Source organism: Hippoglossus hippoglossus, chromosome 11 (assembly GCF_009819705.1).
Source record: "Hippoglossus hippoglossus isolate fHipHip1 chromosome 11, fHipHip1.pri, whole genome shotgun sequence".
Classification (NCBI taxonomy): Eukaryota; Metazoa; Chordata; class Actinopteri; order Pleuronectiformes; family Pleuronectidae; genus Hippoglossus; species Hippoglossus hippoglossus.
In genome coordinates this window covers 14,962,945-14,988,271 of record NC_047161.1, presented here as the reverse complement: position 1 = coordinate 14,988,271, position 25,327 = coordinate 14,962,945, and the positions used below count along the sequence as shown (strand labels likewise).

Sequence of the window (25,327 nt, the reverse complement as noted above, 5' to 3'; positions counted from 1 at the left end):
TGTCCCACCACTGAATAATTAGAACACCACTTCTTCCGGACCAGGACAGACGCACATTAAAGGTCCGGTCCTCCTGAGTCTTTGTCGGAATCTGCTTCCTCCTCACTCTTCCTCTTACCTGAGCTCACTTTACACTTTAACAATAAACACCATCACTGATCACAAGTTATTGGGACACATACAGGACTGACGTTTACTTTGTGTTTGTTTGATTCGCTCTAGAGTTTATGAGACACATGTTTAAACCTTCTACACAACACAAGATTTACCATGACGCACAAAGTCAGGACATCAGGGTTAAGATGCAACGTGGTGTTTTAACTTCATTGTTGCAGAAGAAGAAACGCATCGCTTATCCAGGAGCATAAATATGACTTCAGCAGCTTTTTATAAAGATCAGTTCTAAATGTGATGATTAGAAAACATCAGAGGAGCAGAGTCACTTGTTGACCTGTGGAGCAGGGACCTGCACAGACATTTTTGGGGGCAGGGGCTAAAGTGAGAAAAAGGGCACTTCTCATAATTATTTATATTAAAAAAAAAATTCTAAAACCAAAAGTTAAATATAGTATCACATCTCTGACTAACTTAACAATTTATTTTAATACACTCACATAATTGTTAAATACTCAACAGTAGTAGAATGAATACTGATTAGATGAGAAGCCTACAATCAAAATTTTTTTGGTTTACTTAATTAATTTTCCTTCCATGTCATCTTCTTTCGCTCTAATGGAAAGAAAACGTGACAAAATACACATTTAGTTGGTGTTTGTTTTACACTCTGTCTGTTTGTTAGCAAGACACAAGTTCACTATATTTGTTTTTGTCTTTAGGCTAGTTAGCTGTAAACCTGAGGAACTGGTAGATTAGTTCATCAGCACTCAGCTCCACACAAGCAAAGAAAAAACAGTCCAACTGGAACAGGAGCTGGGAGGTGCTGCCTGTCTGACATGACTGTGATGACTGTGTGCTCACTAGTGCACCTTCACCAGCCTTATGATTCCATTACGATTCAGCAGTCAACGATTCGAATGCACAACAATGCATCTCGAATGTATCACATCTACAATTTCCTATATTACTGCACATGTAATTAAAAACTTAAATGTAATACCGAGCATCCAAGCTTTTCAATTTCAAATGTCATTGGTTCACCTGCATTAGCATAGATGTTAATTGGATATTATAGGTTTGTCACTTTTGTGACTGCAAACAATAGCATTTGTTTATTTAAGATCTCAACAATCTTATTACAATGACATCCCCGGCAAAACTGTCTTGTCTGTTTACATCGACGACTACTGATGACATGTTGGGTTTTTGCGACGACTAATTATGATGTAACGGCTTCTTGAAGTGCTGTCCCAATTCTTGGGGCTAAGATTTCAACCACTACCCCTTATGACTCTGTTTCAAGATAACCCTAGAAAACAAGGGGTAGTGGTAGGGCCAAGGGGCGAATGGGATTGGGCCTTAGTCCCTTGTATTGGTCAACCATGAAAACATCTGGATCCTACATTTCTCATCATTCAACCCCAATTACATCACTTGTTTACATCTTTCAAATTCAAAACCCTCACTTTATAAAGCAGGTTTTCTGTTCTCGTCCAGAAAAAGCACAAGCTGAGATAACCTCAGTGATGTTAGAGCGACACAATGTGTTCTTTTCTTACACTTGGGTTAGGGTTAGAGCAACAGACATTGTGCGACTTCACAGGCTGAGTAGTTTCCCTCGTGATGAGTGACTTCAGTGAATCCATCCATTGAGAAAGGAGGAGGATCTCTGGCGTCAGGAGGGTTGAGTGACGTCGCAGGTTCTAACATTAAATTATTACATCTTTGTTCTTTCCCAGATACAAATGTCACCTTAAACACAGCTGGTCGGTACCGAGGACTCCTGTTATAAAGAGAGAGGTTGGAGCAGTATCTGGATTCTCCCACAAACTGCAAATACCTCAATACTTTGAACCAGGTATGCACAGGTGGAAGCACAACATCCTGCGGGAGGTCTTTTACAATATGTTTTCTTATTATATTGCCTGTGTGTTTTACAGTTTACCAGGATGAGCTTCTCTTGAACACTGACATCCCAGGACACGACATTGACAAGCTGCCCGCCGCCTCTGCTGAACACTGTCGGGCTCTGTGCACTGATAAACCATGCTGTACATATTTCTCTTATACCAGGTAGTGTGAAACAACCAGTTAAATAAACTTTAACTTCTCATGTGGCAAACAGAAATACATTCAACATTAGAAAGTGTAAAGTAACTATATATACTGTACACCTTATTTGTGGTTCCTGGGACAGTATCTTGACAATCCTATAGTGGGTTGAACGTATGGTTCTGCAAATTCAGCTAAATATGTTAATCTGCTTGGTTTTCTCTAAACTCTCTAAACGTATTTTTTATTCAATCGTAACTTCCGATGTTACTTGAAGGTAAATCTATCTGTAATGGTGACCAGAACCAAAGTGGGAGTCACATCTGGGATACCGGTGCACTTCTGCCAGATGGATGACAGTATGTATAACAAAACACTGAGACTGGACACAGTGTTTGTTGTCCATCACAAACCACAAACACACTGGCTCTGAACTGTTTTACACACATGTTTATGAAGAAATGAATCATTCACCCATTATAAATCCAACAAATATCAATGATGAACTGAGTCTCTGACATTTTGCAACATGTGTAGATAGGTGACACTTACATCTGGTTATTATGTAATACTTGTTAGAGTTGTACGTCTGTGCTTTGGCCAGCAGGGGGAGTCTGACCCTGTCCCTCTCTGCTGACAGGTTGGCTTCAAGTGTCTCATGAAGGAGTCAGTTTCCAAGGTTCTGACCTTCGCTTTGAGTCGATGGAAGATCCAGACACGTGTCAGAGGACCTGTACTATAGATCCTCTTTGCCAGTTCTACACCTACTTCAATGAATCCTACTCCAACCCTGATTTCAGGTACAGTGTTCATTCATGTCAACAAAATTATGAACCAGGAATTCAGTTCACACAGAGAAATCATGTAACATTTAACTTGATCTTCACTAGGAAGGGCCAGGCCCAAACAATATGTGATTGAAATGTTTGAATGGAAATTGATAAATTGGATGTTGAGGAAATAATGAATGGACATTGAGATGAAGATAGGAGAGGAGGGAGGGAGGAAAGAGGAAAGAGGATAATTTAATTAATAACATTGGACATTGAGGGAAGGGGTTGAGGTGAAGATAAGAGATGAGGGAGGAAGGAAAGAGGATGAAGGGATGAGGGAAGGAAGATGAAGGGAAGGGAAGACAAACAGAGCATGATGGGTTGATCAAGTATATTTAGTCTTGACAGGTGATTGCAGGTGTGGTTGAGGTGTGGCCCTGCTCCTAAGTAGACTTGTTAACTTCCTAACAGATCAACTATCTAGTGTTGTCTACATGGTGTTTAATCTTGTTTGTTGATTTTGTGTCACAAGGGCCGTTGTTATCTCAAGCGTGTCATCACAGCACCTGCTCCTCCCAAAGTTAATAAATTGAATAATGTCGTGTCCGGATTCTCCCTGAAGAGCTGTGTGTAGAGACACACACACAAACACACACACTTTCCTTATCCTCATTCAGGCTGGAATGCCACATCTGACTTCACACCCACACTTCATGCCTCTCTCTGGACTGTTGGTTGGTCCTCACATGATCAGTTGTTTGCCATTTAAAACACAGATGATTGTTTTTGTGTTGTAACTTGAAAAATACAACTGACAATGAAATAAGTTTTCATCCTGCTTCATTTATTTGAAAGTCAGTATTCACAGAGCTCTACTTCTTATTGCACAGAGATAAAGTATCAGTGAGATGAGCAATGGTATTAAAATGTGTCTCTGCAACAAGATATTCTAATACAACCATTCAATGACATTATAAGATACCTAACATTTCTGCTTGTATTAATTATTCATGATAAATGTTGCAAATGCCTGACAGTTTCGCTTTTTGGACATTTTTATTAATATTTTTGTATCTTCTGGCACAAGGCTATGAAACCTATCATTGTTAGCATCCGTGACTCCTAACCCCAGAAGAAAAATAACTCTGTTAGCTATATTCCCTCTAGAACACTGAGATCATCTGCAACAAGTCTATTAGAGGTTCCCAACAACAGCCGAAAGAAAATAGGAGACGCAGCTTTCGTAAATTATCCTCCCAAGTTGTGGAATAGACTACTGATAGACATCAGAGAAGCAAGTTCAGTAAAAGTCTTTAAAAAAAAGTATTTTAAATGTAATTTTACCATGTTCTTATGTTTCCTAAAAACATATATATTTCGTGATTCATTCATGCATCTCTGTGTGTGCAAGTCTGCAGGATATGATCTTTTATCTGACACCTATTCAATGACATTCAATTTTCACATTTTATTCAGAGGTTGAAGAGAACAAAATGCAATCAGTTTGATCTTTGGATCCACTGGTTTTAGGTTAAATAATTCGGTGTCCCTGCATTTTGTCCTTGTGTTACGTGCTTTAGTTGTTTCCTCCTCCTTTTCCTCACTCTCTCTCTCCTCTCAGGTGAGTGTGATGAGTGTGATATGTGGAGGGGTATTTAAGGAAAGCTGGAGAGTCTCTCTGCCATCTGAGTGGCAGCAGCAATTGTGAAATGTTTAGTGTGTTTCCTTTTGAGTTGGGGGGGTCTGATAGTCTTCTTTTCGGTTTTTGAAGGGGGTCAGTAGGGATCCTCAAAGTATTAAAACAGTCACTCCGGACCTTTTCACTCGATTAATACATTGAAATGCATCGAGATGCATTGTTGTGCATTTGAATCGCTGACTGCTGAATCGTCATGGAATCATAAGGCTGGTGAAGGTGCACTAGTGAGCACACAGTCATCAGTCATGTCAGACAGGCAGCACCTCCCAGCTCCTGTTCCAGTTGTGCTGTTTTTTATTTGCTTGTGTGGAGCTGAAGCCGTTCAGAAACATCCTGTTGTAACCGACTGTAAATATGTGGCTTTCTATAGCGGCATGCAAACACCAACGTGACTTTCAGCTGTGTTTACAAGAGAGAGTCAATGCACCAGAATGAGACTGGTGATCGGCCTGGTCACGTTTCACTCAATGTGCAGTCAGCCAATCAGAGGAGAGGCTTAAGAGGCAGGTGAAAACAGTCTGTTCTGTCTGCAGCTCCAGAGAGAAGCAGGAGAGTGGACTTGGAAATACACATTGCAACAGTTTTTTTTACTTTAATCCACTGATATATAATTTTAGCGGTACCAATACCTCAAATTAAATTCCAGGAAAGGTGTAAAATATGGGGCCTTTAAAACACCACGTTTCATCTTAACCCTGATGTCCTGACTTTGTGCGTCATGTTACATCTCCTGTTGTGTAGCAGGTTGAAACATGTCTCATGAACTCCAGAGTGAATCAAACCAATACAAAGTAAACTTCAGTCCTGTACGTGTCCTAATAACTTGTGATCAGTGATGGTGTTGTTGTGAATATTAAACCTTAAGCGTGATACCATTAAATGGTGTGCCTTTGGGCATTCAATAAATTTGGTAATCAGAAAAAATATTGAGGATTAATATTAAACATAATATTAAATGTAACTTTAATTGATTCAAGTTACCTCGGGGCACCACCCTTCAAAGGAAGGGACAAGATAGCCAATTTATTGAATAAGTCTCATGAAAGTACTAACTACAAATTTGGAACTCTGATTAATAATTAAATTAATAACTAATAACTATAGGTAGTTAGCAAAGTTGAAAGATATGGAGTTCTTGACAGTGTAGAGGATGGTAAAATTCACACTTATGCAACATTAATGAAGACAACATTTGTTAAAGAAAAACATTTATTTTGAAGATAATAAAAGTATAAAAACATAAACTATTTAAGTTGTACTTACTATATACATGTGTGTGTGTGTGTGTGTGTGTGTGTGTGTGTGTGTGTGTGTGTGTGTGTGTATACATGTGAGTGATTGTGCTTTCAAAATGCCGACTTATCACTATGAAGACCAAAGACCCCCGGAGTGTTCGGATCATGTGGCTGAGATCACATGTATGTGTTAAGTTTGGGGAGATGTGTGAGGTGTTGGTGCCAGGTTAGAGAAAGTGGTTAGTTGCATGCAAAAAAAGACTGAAGGGCATAACATAACTAACATTAACTTTCAAGTAACTTATTAGCAAATATCCCAACAACACAAATCAAACTTATAAACATCACATGAATAGAATTGAACAGTCTTTGTTTAGCCTAGTGTAATTATTAAGCCCAATTGTGTTACCCGTCCACGAAAAAGGGGGAAAAGGTTGATATGCTGTTTGAAGTTGTATTGGGCGTTTCTGCATTTGTGTAATGATTAATAGAAGAAACAGACATGTATGTAGAAAGATGAATGAACAGATGTAGTTCTCGTGGGTTAACTTAAACTTTACGAGTGTTGCTTGAGGTAATAGATGTTTATGGCTTCCTCCCTTTGTGTGACACTGGACAAATAGTCACTGCAGGGGTCACTCAAGGGGTTTGAGTAGATGGGTGTAGGGATCTCTTACGTGTATACAGGACGGGGGTCTTTTGTCTTGTAAACGAAGATAAGGGGTCTCTGAGACAGATGGTACATGTCAGAAGTCACTCCAGGGGGCTGGGACAGAGATGGAGACAGGATGTCTGCCCAGCCTGATCGTACATCAAAGAGGCTGATTGATAACCTTTTGCTCCTCTTAGGGAGGGGCTTGTAGTGTAGAAAAATGTTCATTCTCCTCTAGATCTTTGCTCATTGTATAATGTCCTTCTGGTGATTTGTACTCTGAGTCCACCTGCAGGTGCGAATTAAACTTACCAAGAGACAACTGTATGACATGTGCTTGACTTTACAGAATTTTCAATGACAAAGTTCAGTAAAGACGTCTTGCTGGTTTGTGGCTTCTGTTGTTGTGGTTCTGCTGTGCGATGCAGCTCTTGTGCTGAAGTTCTTAGGCAGGCTCTCGCGTCGCTGCCTTTTGGAAAGTTTTAGCAGTCTGCTCCAGGCAGGCCGGCTTGAAGGTTGGTAGAGCTTGGGTAGGGAGGAAGTTTCCCTGGCTGGGTGAGCTGGAGAGCTACACCTCTCCTCCAGGAGAAGTGAGTAGGAAAAAAGAAGAGAGCGGGAACTTGGCTTATATTGGCCTGGTGACCTCATGGGTCATGGGGCCCAGAGTGACCATTAATGGTCAAAAACTGTGTCCAGGGGCAGTTTGAACACCTAGGTGTGAAGGTGAAGCACCCTGGGTCACTGAGTTCTGGAGGCTCTGGTTTGTATCCAGAACTAAGAAACATGTGGTTGCATGCTTTGGCTGAACATGTCGGCCCAACTATAGTTCACAAATACTAGGTCCCAACAGTGTTTATTGTTAAAGTGAGCGCAGGTCAGAGGAGGAGTGAGGAGGAAGCAGACTCCAACAGAGACTCAGGAGGACCGGACCTTTAATGTGTGTGTCTGTCCTGGTCCTGAAGCAGTGGTTTTCTAATTATTCAGTGGTGGGACATCGTTAAAAACAAAATAAATCGTTTATGTTTTCTTTATTCAATCAATATACTTGTTTTACAGGGAAGCTGTGCACAAACAGGAGTATAATATTAATAGTAATGCACTTCAGTCCAGTGGTTTTTTTGCTAGGGGGGGCAGACAGTGCCATCTTGATGCAGTAAAGGCTATAATCAGAGTTTGACCTTTTAAGCCTTAGGTGCAGCACACCGGTCTAAACTGGATAAAAGACAAATCAGTGTGGAGAGCACTGACCACTGTCATACACTTACTGTTGTAGTCTGATTTATGAATTGAAAACCTTATTTTGTAAATTACAGCACACTTGTAATAACAGAAACAGTCCATAATACTTTTTAAAGCACTTTCTAAATAAAAACAGAGTTCATGTTTGTCTGACTGATTTTATTAACTGATATTAACTGATGAAAATGCAGCCATTTGCAATGATATAGGAAATGGTAGATGTGATACATTGAAATACATCGAGATGCATTGTTGTGCATTCGAATTGTTGACTGCTGAATCGTAATGGAATCGTGAGGCTGGTGAAGGTGCACTAGTGAGCACACAGTCATCACAATCATGTCAGACAGGCAGCACCTCCCAGCTCCTGTTCCAGTTGTACGGTTTTTTCTTTGCTTGTGTGGAGCTGAGTGCTGATGAACTAATCTACCAGTTCCTCAGGTAATTAGCCTAAAGACAAAAACATATATAGTAAACTTGTGTCTTGCTAGCAAACGGACAGAGGGTAAAACAAACACCAACTAAATGTGTACTTTTTGACGTTTTCTTTCCATTAGAGTGAAAGAAGATGACATGGAAGCAAAATTAATTAGGTACACGAAAAAACAATGTTTTTGCCTGTAGTGTCCTGCCTTAGACTGCATCATTTTGATTGTAGCCTCCTCATCTAATCACTATTCATTCTACTACTGTTGAGTATTTAACAATGATGTGAGTGTATTAAAATAAATTGTTAGGCTAGTCAGAGATGTGATACTATATTTAACTTTTTCTCACTTTAGCCCCTGCTCCCCAAAATGTGTGTGCACGTCCCTGCACAGGACCGTGCTGTGTTATGTAAAGCTTTTCATGGGATTATCTTAAAAAAAATATTTTAAACAGATTTTTAAAGTGCCTATAAACCAAAGTCAAATTTAAATCTATGTATGAAGAGCATGTGGTAAATCATGCATTCCCTGTAAATAGGACATTAAAATATGAAGGTATATGATACAATATTGTTCTGAGTCCTCTGAGTCCTCTTCCGTGAGGCAGCTCAGTTGCTGCCTTTTTTAACCGTGTGGATCAATCAGCTAACAGCTCTCACTTGTGCTGATTGATCCTCTGTGGTAAAGGTGAAGGTGCTCTCCCAGCCCCCTCACCTCCACAATTGCATATTAAGGGGCTGTATCATTGTCAACCAACCAATGATTGTGTCAACACTTAGTTGTACAAATAGATAGGATGTATAAATGTTGCAACGGCCCCTTGGCCTGTGTGCAGTTGCAGAGACGCCTTCTTCTACTACAGTTGCATTTCATGATCTTATTTTCCTCTGTGGCGAAAACAAGAAGATGGGAACCTGTTTGATTTTACTGGGTCTGCTCTCTATCTGCAGCCTCTGCTTTAGTAAAGGTAACACATACACTACTTGACGAGATTGTGGCCACAGTTTTAATAGGCTTTTTTACCACATATCATATGTAGTCAAATCTGTTTAATCTGTGTTTATGTGTACATTTAATTGTGTTTATGTTTGTTTTAACCATTTCTTTAGAATGCGCTCAACAGTTCATCGAGAATGTGGATATCCCGGGATCAGACCCCATCGGAATTCTGATCGACCCCTGAAGTGCCCCTCTCCTGTCAGTATTTCTCTTGGTACTCTGGCTTCCTCCCACAGTCCTAAAAACATACAGATTGGTGTTAGATAAAATTGTCCATAGGTGTGAATGTGATGCTGGCATCAGCTCCCGCTAACCCCATCCAACCCTCAGCTGTATAGGTAATGGATGCATGCTTCTCTCTGCAGGAACTTCTACTGCTACCTCAAGTCCACTCCCTCTCTAAAGCCCAACATCCAGACTCCACTACAGGGTGTCACTTCGGGCTTTTCTCTCAAAAACTGCACCTCAGAGCTGCGTAAGCTCACAAACATTTTACATCATTCTAAAAAACAGTTTATATATTTGTGATGTATGGGCACGCTCTCCTTAACTCTCTTTGTCTTCTCACCTGGGCAGAAAAACCTGGTCGGTCTCAGTTGTACCAGAACATGGACTTCCCGGGGGCAAACTACAAATCATTGTTCACGTCCAGTGATGATGAGTGTCAGAGGGTCTGCACGCAGGACCCTCACTGTCTGTTCTTTACTTTTGTAAATGACGTCTTCACACCAGGGATCATAAGGTATAACTGGGTAACGTTATGTTTCATTCCTTGGTTGAGTTAAACCTCAGTGTATGGATGTAGAGGGAGGACACTAACCTTTTTGGGCATGTGTGAGTGAGGGTTATGATATGCTACATATCGTTTGGTCTCCTTCTAATTGAGTCATATCAGCTTTACATTGTCCCTGCTACAATGTCCAGAGCAAACAACGTTTAATGAAGCAAAATCCTTTCTCAGTCTGTATTGGTCACTCGTAATGATCACAAGTAGTCTTTGCTTTTTGGTGCTTGACGTGAATAACAATTTATCACATCACCTCATCCATTATTTTGCGTCTCAGTCACGTCAGGTAGATTTTCTTTGGCAATGGTGGTGAAGACAAAAACTCCCATGATCCTATGCTGCTTCACGGAGTCATCAAACAAGATCTTTTGTTTTTGTTTTGATTGAGAGACCCCTAGTGGCCGAAGTTACATGTTGTCCGTTTAAAGAAGCAGACTCTTAGGCCCAATCCCATTTCGCCCCTTAGCCCTTCCCCTTCCTGTTGGGCATTCACGTGTAGGGGTATGCTGTCCCAATATCTGTTGGGGCTAAGGGGTAGGGCTAAGGGGTAGGGCTTTATAGCCATCGAAACAGAGATTTTTCAGACCCTCTCTTCGAACCTAGGGGTACCCAGAAGGCCTTGTGAATCACGGGCAAGCTTGGAGAGAAACCCACAAATGTAGTATTTTCCCCATTAATAAGGACCTTTGTTGTTGTTTTGATTGAGAGACCCCTAGTGGCAGAAGTAACATGTTCTCTGTTTAAAGCAGCAGTCTCTTAGTCCCTTGCTTGTCAACCATGAAAACATCTGGAGCCTACATTTCCCATCATTCAACCTCAATAACATCACTTGTTTAAATCGTTCAAAATAAACCCTCAATTTATAAAGGTGAAAATAGGGTTAGAGCAACAGACATTGTGCGACTTCACAGACTGAGTAGTTTCCCTTGTGATGAGTGACTTCATTGAATCCATCCAATGAGAAGGGAGGTGGATCTCTGGCGTCAGGAGGGTTGAGTGACATCGCAGGTTCTAACATTAAATGATGGTGTTGTTTCTTTGTTCTTTCCCCGATAAAAATGTCACATTAAACACAGCTGGTCGGTACCGAGGACTCCTGTTATAGAGAGAGAAGTTGGAGCAGTATCTGGATTCTCCCACAAACTGCAAATACCTCAATACTTTGGACCAGGTATGCACAGGTGGAAGCACAACATCCTGCGGGAGGTCTTTTACAATATGTTTTCTTATTATATTACCTGTTTGTTTTACAGTTTGCCAGGGAAAGCTTCTCTTAAACACTGACATCCCAGGACACGACATTGACAAGCTGCCTGCTGCCTCTGCTGAACACTGTCAGGCTCTGTGCACTGATAAACCACGCTGTACATATTTCTCTTATACCAGGTAGTGTGAAACAAGAACTTCAATAAACTTTAACTTCTCATGTGGCAAACACAAAAACCTTCAACATTAGAAAGTGTAAAGTATCTGTATATGTTGTGTGTGTGTGTATATATATATATCACCTTATTTGTTGTTCCTGGGACAGTTTCTTGACGGTCCTATAGTGGGTTGAACATATGGTTCTGCAAATTCAGCTAAATATGTTAATCTGCTTGACTTTCTCTAAACTCAGACATATTTCTATTGATTATGTTTTTTATGCAGTGACAACTTCCAATGTTACTTGAAGGGAAATCCATCTTTAATGGGGACCAGAGCCAAAGTGGGAGTCACATCTGGGATACCGGTGCACTTCTGCCAGATGGATAACAGTATGTATAACAAAACACTGAGACTGGACACAGTGTTCGTTGACCGTCACAAACCACACACACTGGCTCTGAACTGTTTTACACACACGTCTATGAAGAAATGTATCATTCACCCATTATAAATCCAACAAATATCAATGATGAACTGAGTCTCTGACGTTTTGCAACATGTGTAGATAGGTGACACTTACATCTGGTTATTATGTAATACTTGTTAGAGTAGTATGTTTGTGCTTTGGCCAGCAGGGGGAGTCTGACCCTGTCCCTCTCTGCTGACAGGTTGGCTTCAAGTGTCTCATGAAGGAGTCAGTTTCCAAGGTTCTGACCTTCGCTTTGAGTCGATGGATGATCCAGACACGTGTCAGAGGACCTGTAGTACAGATCCTCTTTGCCAGTTCTACACCTACTTCAATGAATCCTACTCCAACTCTGCTTTCAGGTACAGTGTTCATTCATGTCAACAAAATCATGAACCAGGAATTCAGTTCACACAGAGAAATCATGTAACATTTACGTAGCTATTCACAAGGAAGGACCAGGCCCCAACAATATGTGATTGAAAGGTTTGAATGGAAATTTATGAATTGGATGTTGAGGAAATAATGAATGGACATTGAGGGAAGGGGTTGAGGTGAAGATAAGAGATGAGGGAGGAAGGAAAGAGGATGAAGGGATGAGGGATGAGGGAAGGAAGATGAAGGGATGTGTGGAAGGATGTATGAAGGGAAGAGAAGACAAACAGAGCATGATGGGTTGATCAAGTATATTTAGTCTTGACAGGTGATTGCAGGTGTGGTTGAGGTTTGGCCCTGCTCCTAAGTAGACTTGTTAACTTCCTAACAGATCAACTATCTAGTGTTGTCTACATGGTGTTTAATCTTGTTCGTTGATTTTGTGTCCCAGGGGCCGCTGTTATCTCAAGCGTGTCATCACAGCACCTGCTCCTCCCAGAGTTAATAAATTGAATAATGTCGTGTCCGGATTCTGAAGAACTGTGTGTAGAGACACACACACACACAGACACACAGACACACACACACACACACACACACACACACACACACACACACACACACACACACACTTTCCTTATCCTCATTCAGGCTGCAACATCACATCTGACTTCACACCCACACTTCATGCCTCTCTCTGGACTGTTGGTTCGTCCTCACATGATCAGTTGTTTGCCATTTAAAACACAGATGATTGTTTTTGTGTTGTAACATGAAAAATAAATGAAATAAGTTTTCATCCTGCTTCATTTGTTTGAAAGTCAGTATTCACAGAGCTCTACTTCTTATTGCAGAGAGATAAAGTATCAGTGAGATGAGCAATGGTATTAAAATGTGTCTCTGCAACAAGATATTCTAATACAACCATTCAATGACATTATAAGATACCTAACATTTCTGCTTGTATTAATTATTCATGATAAATGTTGCAAATGCCAGTTTTGCTTTTTGGACATTTTTATTAATATTTTTGTATCTTCTGGCACAAGGCTATGAAACCTATCATTGTTAGCATCCGTGACTCCTAACCCTAGAAGATAAATAACTCTGTTAGCTATATTCCCTCTAGAACACTGAGATCATCTGCAACAAGTCTATTAGAGGTTCCCAACAACAGCCGAAAGAAAATAGGAGATGCAGCTTTTGTAAATTATCCTCCCAAGTTGTGTAATAGACTACTGATAGACATCAGAGAAGCATGTTCAGTAAAAAGTAAAAAGTATTTTAAATGTAATTTTACCATGTTCTTATGTTTCCTAAAAACATATATATTTCGTGATTCATTCATGCATCTCTGTGTGTGCATGTGTGCAGGATATGATATTTTATCTGACACCTATTCAATGACATTCAATTTTCACATTCTATTCAGAGGTTGAAGAGAACAAAATGCAATCAGTTTGATCTTTGGATCCACTGTTTTTAGGTTCAATAATTCGGTGTGCCTGCATTTTGTCCTTTTGTTACGTGCTTTAGTTGTTTCCTCCTCCTTTTCCTCACTCTCTCTCTCCTCTCAGGTGAGTGTGATGAGTGTGATTATGTGGAGGGGTATTTAAGGAAAGCTGGAGAGTCTCTCTGCCATCTGAGTGGCAGCAGCTATTGTGAAATGTTTAGTGTGTTTCCTTTTTGAGTTGGGGGGGGTCTGATAGTCTTCTTTTCGGTTTTTGAAGGGGGTCAGTAGGGATCCTCAAAGTATGAAAACAGTCAATCTGGACTTTTTCACTTGATTAATACATTGAAATGCATTGTTGTGCATTCGAATCGTTGACTGCTGAATCGTGAGGCTGGTGAAGGTGCACTAGTGAGCACACAGTCATCACAGTTATGTCAGACAGGCAGCACCTCCCAGCTCCTGTTCCATTTGTCCTGTTTTTTCTTTGCTTGTGTGGAGCTGAGTGCTGATGAACTAATCTACCAGTTCCTCAGGTTTACAGCTAACTAGCCTAAAGACAAAAAACATATATAGTGAACTTGTGTCTTGATAGCAAACGGACAGAGGGTAAAACAAACCACTAAATGGTGTTATTTGACGTTTTCTTTCCATTAGAGTGAAAGAAGATGACATGGAAGCTAAATTAATTAAGTACAAGAAAAAACAATGTTTTTGCCTGTAGTGTCCTGCCTTAGACTGCATCATTTTGATTGTAGGCTCCTCATCTAATCACTACTCATTCTACTACTGTTGAGTATTTAACAATGATGTGAGGGTATTAAAATAAATTGTTAAGCTAGTCAGAGATGTGATAATATATTTAACTTTTTCTCACTTTAGCCCCTGCTCCCCAAAATGTGTGTGCACGTCCCTGCACAGGACTGTGCTGTGTTATGTAAAGCTTTTCATGGGATTAACTTAAAAATGTATTTTACACCGATTTTTAAAGTGCCTTTAAACCAAAGTCAAATTTAAATCTATGTATGAAGAGCATGTGGTAAATCATGCATTCCCTGTAAATAGGACATTAAAATATGAAGGTGTATATGATACAATATTGTTCTGAGTCCTCTGAGTCCTCTTCCGTGAGGCAGCTCAGTTGCTGCCTTTTTAAACGTGTGGATCAATCAGCTAACAGCTCTCACTTGTGCTGATTGATCCTCTGTGGTGAAGGTGAAGGTGCTCTCCCAGCCCCCTCACCTCCACAATTGCACATTTAGGGGCTGTATCATTGTCAACCAACCAATGATTGTGTCAATACTTAGTTGTACAAATAGATCGGATGTATAAATGTTGCAACGGCCCCTTGGCCTGTGTGCAGTTGCAGAGACGCCTCCTTCTACTGCAGTTGCTTTTCAGTGATCTTATTTTCCTCTGTGGCGAAAAACAAGAAGATGGGAACCTGTTGGATTTTGCTGGGTCTGCTCTCTATCTGCAGCCTCTGCTTTAGTCAAGGTAACTCATACACTACTTGACGAGACTGTGGCCACAGTTTGAATAGCCTATTTTTACCACATATATGAAGTCAAATCTGTGTTTATATGTACATTTAATTGTGTTCATGTTTGTCTTTCCCATTTGTTCAGATTGCGCTCAAGAGTTCATCGAGAATGTGAATTTCCCGGGATCAGATATAACCACTCTCTGCTCTCCGGATGCAAGGCACTGTCAGCAGCTGTGCACCGAGCACCCCTCCTGTCTCTTCTTTACCTTTCTTCGACATGACTGGACCAAAGATAAGAGGTATCTAACACTGACGCATCACATAACTCATGATACAATCCATTGAAGCCCTGTAATGTTTTAATGATGAATTCAGCCAAAGCAGGGTCAGATCAAGGGGTGCAGCCAGGGGGGCACTGACCCCAGCGGAAATCTGATCGACCCCTGAAGTGCCCCTCTCCTGTCAGTAATTATCTTGGTACTCTGGCTTCCTCCCACAGTCCTAAAGACATACAGATTGGGGTTAGATTAAATTGTCCATAGGTGTGAATGTGATGCTGGGTTCAGCTCCAGCTAACCCCATCCAACCCTCAACGTTATTGATAATGGATGCATGCTTCTCTCTGCAGGAAGTTCTACTGCTACCTCAAGTCCACTCCCTCTAAAAAGCCCAACGTCCGGACTCCACTACAGGGTGTCACTTCGGGCTTTTCTCTCAAATACTGCAACCCAGAGCTGCGTAAGCTCACAAACATTTTACATAATTCTAAAAAACAGTTTATATATTTGTGATGTATGGGCACCCTCTCCTTAACTCTCTTTGTCTTCTCACCTGGGCAGAACCAACTTGTCGGTCTCCGCTGTACCAGAACATGGCCTTCCCGGGGGCAAACTACAAATCGTTGTTCACGTCCAGTGATGAAGAGTGCCAGAGGGTCTGCTCGCAGGACCCTCACTGTCGTTTTTTTACTTTTGTAAATGGCGTCTTCAAACCAGGGACCATAAGGTATAACTGGGTAACGTGATGTTTCATTCAATTTAAATGTTCCTCCTTTAAAACAGGTGCCTGATCTGGAGGCAGAGTTTATGTCAATGGCTGAGATATCCTCAGTGATGTTAGAGCGACACAATGTGGTCTTTTCTTACACTTGGGTTAGGGTTAGAGCAACAGACATTGTGCGACTTCACAGGCTGAGTGGTTTTCCCTGTGATGAGTGAATTCAGTGAATCCATCCATTGAGAAGGGAGGTGGATCTCTGGCGTCAGAACATCGCAGGTTCTAACATTAAATGATGGTGTTGTTTCTTTGTTCTTTCCCAGATACAAATGTCACCTTAAACACAGCTGGTCGGTACCGAGGACTCCTGTTATAAAGAGAGAGGTTGGGGCAGTATCTGGATTCTCACACAAACTGCAAATAACTCCATACTCTAAACCAGGTATGCACAAGTGGAAGCACAACATCCTGCGGGAGGTCTTTTACAATATGTGTTTTTGTTATATTACCTGTGTGTTTTACAGTTTGCCAGGGAAAGCTTCTCTTAAACACTGACATCCCAGGACGCGACATTGACAAGCTGCCCGCCGCCTCTGCTGAACACTGTCAGGCTCTGTGCACTGATAATCCACGCTGTACATATTTCTCTTATACCAGGTAGTGTGAAACAAGCACTTAAATAAACTTGAACTTCTCATGTGGCAAACAGAAATACATTCAACATTAGAAAGTGTAAAGTAACTATATATACTGTGAACCTTATTTGTTGTTCCTGGGACAGTGTCTTGATAATCCTATAGGGGGTTGAACGTATGGTTCTGCAAATTCAGCAAAATATGTTAATCTGCTTGGTTTTCTCTAAACTCTCTAAACTTATTTTTTATGCAGTCGTAACTTCCGATGTTACTTGAAGGGAAATCCATCTGTAATGGTGACCAGAACCAAAGTGGGAGTCACATCTGGGATACCGGTGCACTTCTGCCGGATGGATGACAGTATGTATAACAAAACACTGAGACTGGACACAGTGTTTGTGGACCATCACAAACCACACACACTGACTCCGAACTTTTTTACACACATTTATGATGAAATGTATCATTCGCTCATTATAAATCCAACAAATATCAATGATGAACTGAATCTGTGACGTTTTGCATCATGTGTAGATAGGTGACACTTACATCTGGTTATTATGTAATACTTGTTAGAGTAGTATGTCTTTGCTTTGGCCAGCAGGGGGAGTCTGACCCTGTCCCTCTCTGCTGACAGGTTGGCTTCAAGTGTCTCATGAAGGAGTCAGTTTCCAAGGTTCTGACCTTCGCTTTGAGTTGATGCATGATCCAGACACGTGTCAGAGGACTTGCAGTACAGATCCTCTTTGCCAGTTCTACACCTACTTCAATGAATCCTACTCCAACTCTGCTTTCAGGTACAGTGTTCATTCATGTCAACAAAATCATGAACCAGGAATTCAGTTCACAATGAGAAATCATGTAACATTTAACTTAATATACTCTAGGAAGGACCAGGCCCAACCAATATGTGATTGAAAGGTTTGAATGGAAATTGATAAATTGGATGTTGAGGAAATAATGAATGGACATTGAGGGAAGGGGTTGAGGTGAAGATAAGAGATGAGGGAGGAAGGAAAGAGAGGATGAAGGGATGAGGGAAGGAAGATGAAGGGAAGGGAAGATAAACAGAGCATGATGGGTTGATCAAGTGAATTTAATTTTGACAGGTGATTGCAGGTGTGGTTGAGGTGTGGCCCTGCTCCTAAGTAGACTTGTTAACTTCCTAACAGATCAACTATCTAGTGTTGTCTACATGGTGTTTAATCTTGTTCGTTGATTTTGTGTCCCAGGGGCCGCTGTTATCTCAAGCGTGTCATCACAGCACCTGCTCCTCCCAGAGTTAAAAATTGGAATAATTTCGTGTCCGGATTCTCCCAGAAGAACTGTGTGTAGAGACACACACACACACACACTTTCCTTATCCTCATTCAGGCCGGAACGCCACTTCACACCCACACACACACCTCTCTGGACTGTTGGTTGGTCCTCACATGATCAGTTGTTTGCCATTTAAAACACAGATGATTGTTTTTGTGTTGTAACTTGAAAAATAAAACTGACAATGAAATAACTTTTCATCCTGCTTCATTTATTTTAAAGTCAGTATTCACAGAGCTCTACTTCTTATTGCAGAGAGGTAAAGTATGAGTGAGATGAGCAATGATATTAAAATGTGTCTCTGCAACAAGTCAAGTCTATTAGAGCAGTGGTTCTCAACCTTTTTTCAGTGATGTACACCCTTTGAAAAAAAAATTCAGCCGAGTACCCCCTAACCAGCGCAAAGCATTTTTGGTTGAAAGAAAGATGTAGAGAAGAAAGAGTTTTTCCTGATAAGTGACAGGTAGCTTTTTTCCGTTTGCTTCGGGGAGGCTTTTCGCATCGTGTCTTGAGATGACCTCAATTCAGAAAGTTTCCTCTTAAAAAACTCAGGTGGCTTACCAACATGACTTTCATGTTTTGTCTGGAGATGCCGCTGAAGATGTGCTGGCTTCATGCCACTGTTGGCTAATCTCTCCCCACAGAAAAAACACAAAGTGTAAACAACCGAATCTATTGTTAATATTGTTGAAGTGTCTTTCTGTTATTTTATTGTGAAATATTTGCTCGCTTTGCGGTCAGACAATTTCATTTCCGTTTTTGTATTACATGCTTTTATTTGGAAAGTGTTCCGGTAGAGACGCGGACTTCCTGTTATGAATCTGTAACTTCACAACGGAAAGGTTTGATGTTTTAGCGCCCCTCCGAATAGGCACGAGCTCTTACGGTGTTGTTTAGGGAAGGCTCAAATAAACATGGAAACGTCAGTTAAAGTCTCGACCATCTTTCGGGGGATATGCTACACAAAGCCTTGGGTGGGTGGCAACTCGTGGACGTAAATCCCATTAAAACATATTCTTGTGAATACTGACGGAATTTTGCCGGCTCTGGTTTCGCCTTCTCTGGCACTTGTCCCTCCGTGTTTTCAGCGGCATTGCTGCTGCGCTTCAACCACGACTCCATTGTTTGAGTTTTCAAGGCGGCAGTGGTGACAGGTGGCGTGTGCCAGGTTGGGTCAAACCATCCTGGTATGGGGGAGACTCGGGGTTTTTAGGATAATGAAATTGAATAGCCCACTGAATATAAAATTCAGTTCATGAACTTACACTTATATTTTATTTAATATTTATTAAATAACCATTTTTAAAGGATTTCTGAATGGATGCTAATTTTAAATATATTTAAAAAAAATCTCACGTACCCCCTGGAGTGCCTTCACGTACCCCCAGGGGTACGCGTACCCCCATTTGAGAACCACTGTATTAGAGGTTCCCAACAACAGCTGAAAGAGAAGCAAGTTCAGTAAAAAAAAAGTATAAAAAAGTATTTTAAATGTAATTTTACCATCTTATTATGTTTCTTAAAAACATATATATCTCGTGATTCATTCATACATCTCTGTGTGTGCAAGTCTGCAGGATATGATCTTCTCTCTGACACCTATTCAATGACAATCAATTTTCAAATTCTATTCAGAGGTTGAAGAGAACAAAATGCAATCAGTTTGATCTTTGGATCCACTGGTTTTAGTTTAGATAATTCGGTGTCCCTGCATTTTGTCCTTTTGTTACGTGCTTTAGTTGTTTCCTCCTCCTTTTCCTCACTCTCTCTCTCCTCTCAGCTGAGTGTGATGAGTGTGATATGTGGAGGGGTATTTAAGGAAAGCTGGAGAGTCTCTCTGAGTGGCAGCAGCACTAGTGGAAGTGTTTATTGTGTGTTTCCTTTGCCTTGTGAGTTGTGGGGGGAGTCTGATAGTCTTCTTTTTGATTTTTGAAGGGGGTCAGTAGGGACCCTCAAAGTATGAAAACAGTCACTCCGGGCTTTTTCACTCAGTCTATTCTAAGAAGTATGTTATTGAAACGTCGCGTTTCGTACTTCCTCTCCGAAGATGTCATCATGAATTCGCACTCTTCTCGCTGGGTGGGGCTGAGAGACTCCGTACTGTAACTCGGGACGTTACTCCTACATTGGCCGACTGTCCTGCTAAAACTTGACCAAACATGAGGATGGTGTAACTTACCGTTCAGAAACATCCCGTTGTAACTGACTGTAAATATGTGGCTGGAATTCTATAGCGGTATGCAAACATACCAACGTGACTTTCAGCTATGTTTACAAGAGTGAATGCGCCAGAAGGAGACCGGTGACAGGCCTGGTCGCGTGTCACTCAAAGTGCAGTCAGCCAATCAGAGGAGGGGCTCATAAATAATTAAAGAGGCAGGCAAAACAGCCTGTTCTATTCTGCCAGAGAGAGGCAGAAGAGAGGACATGGAAATAGACATTGCAGCAGTTTTTTTGACTTTAAACCACTGATATATCATCTTAGGGGTACCAATAACTCAAATGAAATCCCAGAAAGGTGTAAAATATGAGCACTTTAACATTGCTGTGACCCAGGCCATGTTTAAGCATTGTGCTTTGAGTAAACATATAATGATTTTGTACAGTTTTATGGATACAGAGGAGTTAGATGTGCCTAATTCTCCTCAGTTTGTCAACCTGTTGTCTGCTGTGGTAGAGGGTAGTGCGGTGGTTGAAGTTGAAGCCCTGGTAGAACACATCTATGGCACAAGAGCAGCTGGCAGACACTGTGGCATCCAGCACCGCAGCTTTCAGCCCAGTTATTACCTTTGTGGAGCTGTCAGGTGAAAACTGTAAACAGACAAGACAGTTTTGCCGGGGATGTCATTGTAATAAGATTGTCGAGATCTTAAATAAACAAATGCTATTGTTTGCAGTCACTAAAGTGACAAACCTATAATATCCAATTAACATCTATGCTAATGCAGGTGAACCAATGACATTTGAAATTGAAAAGCTTGGATGCTCGGTATTACATTTAAGTTTTTAATTACATGTGCAGTAATATAGGAAATTGTAGATGTGATACATTGAAATGCAGACAAAAACATATATAGTGAACTTGTGTCTTGCTAGCAAACCGACAGTGTAAAACAAACACCATCTAAATGTGTATTTTGTCACGTTTTCTTTCCATTAAAGTGAAAGAAGATGACATGGAAGCAAAATTAATTAAGTACACGAAAAAACAATGTTTTTGCCTGCAGTGTCCTGCCTTAGACTGCATCATTTTGATTGTAGGCTCCTCATCTAATCACTATTCATTCTACTACTGTTGAGTATTTAACAATTATGTGAGTGTGAGGGTATTCAAATAAATTGTTAAGCTAGTCAGAGATGTGATACTATATTTAACTTTTTCTCACTTTAGCCCCTGCTCCCCAAAATGTGTGTGCACGTCCCTGCACAGGGCCGTGCTGTGTTATGTAAAGCTTTTCATGGGATTAACTTAAAAATTGATTTGACACAGATTTTTAAAGTGCCTTTAAACCAAAGTCACATTTAAATCTATGTATGAAGAGCATGTGGTAAATCATGCTTTCCCTGTAAATAGGACATTAAAATATGAAGGTATATGATACAATATTGTTCTGAGTCCTCTGAGTCCTCTTCCGTGAGGCAGCTCAGTTGCTCCCTTTTTAACCATGTGGATCAATCAGCTAACAGCTCTCACTTGTGCTGATTGATCCTCTGTGGTGAAGGTGAAGGTGCTCTCCCAGCCCCCTCACCTCCACAATTGCACATTAAGGGGCTGTATCATTGTCAACCAACCAATGATTGTGTCAACACTTAGTTGTACAAATAGATCGGATGTATAAATGTTGCAACGGCCCATTGGCCTGTGTGCAGTTGCAGAGACACCTCCTTTTGCTGCAGTTGTTTTTCAGTGATCTTATTTTCCTTTGTGTCGAAAACAAGAAGATGGGAACCTGTTTGATTTTACTGGGTCTGCTCTCTATCTGCAGCCTCTGCTTTAGTAAAGGTAACACATACACTACTTGACGAGACTGTGGCCACAGTTTGAATAGCCTTTTTTACCACATATCATATGTAGTCAAATCTGTGTTAATGTGTACATTTAATTGTGTTTATGTTTGTTTTTCCCATTTCTTCAGAATGCGATCAAGAGTTTATCGAGAATGTGGATTTCCTGGGATCAGATATAATCACTCTCTACTCTCTGGATGCAAGGCACTGTCAGCAGCTGTGCACCGAGCACCCCTCCTGTCTCTTCTTTACCTTTCTTCGACATGACTGGACCAGAGATAACAGGTATCTAACACTGACGCATCACATAACTCATGATACAATCCATTGAAGCCCTGTAATGTTTTAAAGATGAATACAGCCAAAGCAGGTTCAGATCAAGGGCTGCAGCCAGGGGGGCACTGACCCCGGCTGAAACCTGATCGACCCCTGAAGTGCCCCTCTCCTGTCAGTATTTCTGTTGATACACTGGCTTCCTACCACAGTCCTAAAAACATACAGATTGGGGTTAGATTAAATTGTCTATAGGTGTGAATGTGATGCTGGCATCAGCTCCAGCTAACCCCATCCAACCCTCAACTGTATAGATAATGGATGCATGCTTCTCTCTGCAGCAACTTCTACTGCTACCTCAAGTCCAATCCCTCTCTAAAGCCCAACGTCCAGATTCCACTACAGGGTGTCACTTCGGGCTTTTCTCTCAAAAACTGCCCCTCAGAGCTGCGTAAGCTCACAAACATTTTACATCATTCTAAAAAACAGTTTATATATTTGTGATGTATGGGCACGCTCTCCTTAACTCTCTTTGTCTTCTCACCTGGGCAGAACAACCTTGTCGGTCTAAGCTGTACCAGAACGTGGACTTCCTGGGGGCAGACTACAAATCGTTGTTCACGTCCAGTGATGAAGAGTGTCAGAGGGTCTGCACGCAGGACCCTCACTGTCGGTTTTTTACTTTTGTAAATGGCGACTTCAGACCAGAGACCATAAGGTATAACTGGGTAACGTTATGTTTCATTCAATTTAAATGTTCATACTTTAAACAGGTGCCTGATCTGGAGGCAGAGTTTATGTCAGTGGTTGAGATATCCTCAGTGATGTTAGAGCGACACAATGTGGTCTTTTCTTACACTTCAATGAATCCATATATTGAGAAGGGAGGATCTCTGGCGTCAGAACATCGCAGGTTCTAACATTAAATGATGGTGTTGTTTCTTTGTTCTTTCCAAGATACAAATGTCACCTTAAACACAGCTGGTCGGTACCGAGGACTCCTGTTATAAAGAGAGAGGTTGGGGCAGTATCTGGATTCTCCCACAAACTGCAAAAAACTCAATACTTTGGAACAGGTATGCACAGGTGGAAGCACAACATCCTGCGGGAGGTCTTTTACAATATGTTTTATTTTTATATTACCTGTGTGTTTTACAGTTTGCCAGGGAAAGCTTCTCTTAAACACTGACATCCCAGGACACGACATTGAAAATCTGCCCGCCGCCTCTGCTGAACACTGTCGGGCTCTGTGCACTGATAATCCACGCTGTACATATTTCTCTTATACCAGGTAGTGTGAAACAAGCACTTAAATAAACTTGAACTTCTCATGTGGCAAACAGAAATACATTCAACATTAGAAAGTGTAAAGTACCTGTATATATGTCTATATTCTGTCCATATATATATATATATATATATATATATATATATCATCTTATTTGTTGTTCCTGGGACAGTATCTTGACAATCCTATAGGGGGTTGAACGTATGGTTCTGCAAATTCAGCTAAATATGTTAATCTGCTTGGTTTTCTCTAAACTCTCTAAACTTATTTTTTATGCAGTGACAACTTCCAATGTTACTTGAAGGGAAATCCATCTGTGATGGTGACCAGAGCCAAAGTGGGAGTCACATCTGGGATACCGGTGCACTTCTGCCAGATGGATAACAGTATGTATAACAAAACACTGAGACTGGACACAGTGTTTGTTGACCGTCACAAACCACACGCACTGACTCCGAACTGTTTTATACACACGTTTATGAAGAAATGTATCATTCACCCATTATGAATCCAACAAATATCAATGATGAACTGAGTCTCTGACGTTTTGCAACATCTGTAGATAGGTGACACTTACATCTGGTTATTTTGTAATACTTGTTAGAGTAGTATGTCTGTGCTTTGGCCAGCAGGGGGAGTCTGACCCTGTCCCTCTCTGCTGACAGGTTGGCTTCTAGTGTTTCATGAAGGAGTCAGTTTCCAAGGTTCTGACCTTCGCTTTGAGTCGATGGAAGATCCAGACACGTGTCAGAGGACCTGCAGTACAGATCCTCTTTGCCAGTTCTACACCTACTTCAATGAATCCTACTCCAACCCTGATTTCAGGTACAGTGTTCATTCATGTCAACAAAATCATGAACCAGGAATTCAGTTCACACAGAGAAATCATGTAACATTTAACTTGATCTTCACTAGGAAGGACCAGGCCCAAACAATATGTGATTGAAAGGTTTGAATGGAAATTGATGAATTGGATGTTGAGGAAATAATGAATGGACATTGAGCGAATGGGTTGAGGTGAAGATAAGAGATGAGGGAGGAAGGAAAGAGAGGATGAAGGGATGAGGGAAGGAAGATGAAGGGATGTGTGTAAGGATGTATGAAGGGAAAGGAAGATGAACAGAGCATGATGGGTTGATCAGGTATATTTAGTCTTGACAGGTGATTGCAGGTGTGGTTGAGGTTTGGCCCTGCTCCTAAGTAGACTTGTTAACTTCCTAACAGATCAACTATCTAGTGTTGTCTACATGGTGTTGTCTTTTGATTTTGTGTCCCAGGGGCCGCTGTTATCTCAAGCGTGTCATCACAGCACCTGCTCCTCCCAAAGTAAAAAAATTGAATAATGTCGTGTCCGGATTCTCCCTGAAGAACTGTGTGTAGAGACACACACACACACACACACACACACACACACACACACACACACACACACACACACACACACACACACACACACACACACACACACACACACACACACACACACACACTTTCCTTATCCTCATTCAGGCTGGAATGCCACATCTGACTTCACACCCACACTTCATGCCTCTCTCTGGACTGTTGGTTGGTCCTCACATGATCAGTTGTTTGCCATTTAAAACACAGATGATTGTTTTTGTGTTGTAACATGAAAAATAAAACTGACAATGAAATAAGTTTTCATCCTGCTTCATTTATT

General features: G+C 41.0%; 3 protein-coding genes across 3 annotated transcripts; all 3 read left to right on the top strand.

The window, feature by feature from the left end:
• Positions 1-2,871: 2,871 nt before the first annotated feature.
• On the top strand, positions 2,872-12,974 carry LOC117770686 (plasma kallikrein-like). The gene is made up of 8 exons (XM_034600339.1): positions 2,872-2,969; positions 9,560-9,669; positions 9,771-9,940; positions 11,038-11,152; positions 11,235-11,367; positions 11,632-11,738; positions 12,018-12,177; positions 12,642-12,974. Exons 1-8 carry the CDS (start codon positions 2,872-2,874, stop codon positions 12,724-12,726), a joined length of 978 nt encoding a protein of 325 aa, XP_034456230.1. The 3' UTR covers positions 12,727-12,974.
• A 1,934-nt stretch (positions 12,975-14,908) lies between these two features.
• On the top strand, positions 14,909-15,872 carry LOC117770685 (coagulation factor XI-like; the record flags this gene model as incomplete). Its single annotated transcript, XM_034600338.1, has 3 exons — positions 14,909-15,137; positions 15,269-15,425; positions 15,755-15,872. Coding segments are annotated over exons 1-3 (336 nt in total), but the record flags the coding sequence as incomplete, so codon positions are not given.
• A 5,888-nt stretch (positions 15,873-21,760) lies between these two features.
• Positions 21,761-25,301, top strand: LOC117770268 (coagulation factor XI-like). The gene is made up of 10 exons (XM_034599492.1): positions 21,761-22,080; positions 22,214-22,370; positions 22,700-22,809; positions 22,911-23,076; positions 23,316-23,434; positions 23,517-23,649; positions 23,926-24,032; positions 24,312-24,471; positions 24,924-25,027; positions 25,110-25,301. The coding sequence occupies exons 1-9, from the start codon at positions 21,909-21,911 to the stop codon at positions 25,024-25,026; spliced, it is 1,227 nt and encodes a 408-aa protein (XP_034455383.1). The 5' UTR covers positions 21,761-21,908; the 3' UTR covers position 25,027; positions 25,110-25,301.
• Positions 25,302-25,327: the final 26 nt, after the last annotated feature.

Bases quoted from the DNA above. Each gene is read 5' to 3' on its own strand.
- LOC117770686 (XM_034600339.1), top strand. From the start codon at position 2,872: ATGGAAGATCCAGACACGTGTCAGAGGACCTGTACTATAGATCCTCTT. The intron at 9,941-11,037 runs AACTGGGTAACG...TTTCCCCGATAA, and splicing joins CACCAGGGATCATAAGGTAT to AAATGTCACATTAAACACAG. The intron at 12,178-12,641 runs GTACAGTGTTCA...TTTGTGTCCCAG, and splicing joins TACTCCAACTCTGCTTTCAG to GGGCCGCTGTTATCTCAAGC.
- LOC117770268 (XM_034599492.1), top strand. From the start codon at position 21,909: ATGTATAAATGTTGCAACGGCCCATTGGCCTGTGTGCAGTTGCAGAGA. The intron at 22,371-22,699 runs GTATCTAACACT...TTCTCTCTGCAG, and splicing joins GACTGGACCAGAGATAACAG to CAACTTCTACTGCTACCTCA. The intron at 23,650-23,925 runs GTAGTGTGAAAC...TTTTTTATGCAG, and splicing joins ACATATTTCTCTTATACCAG to TGACAACTTCCAATGTTACT.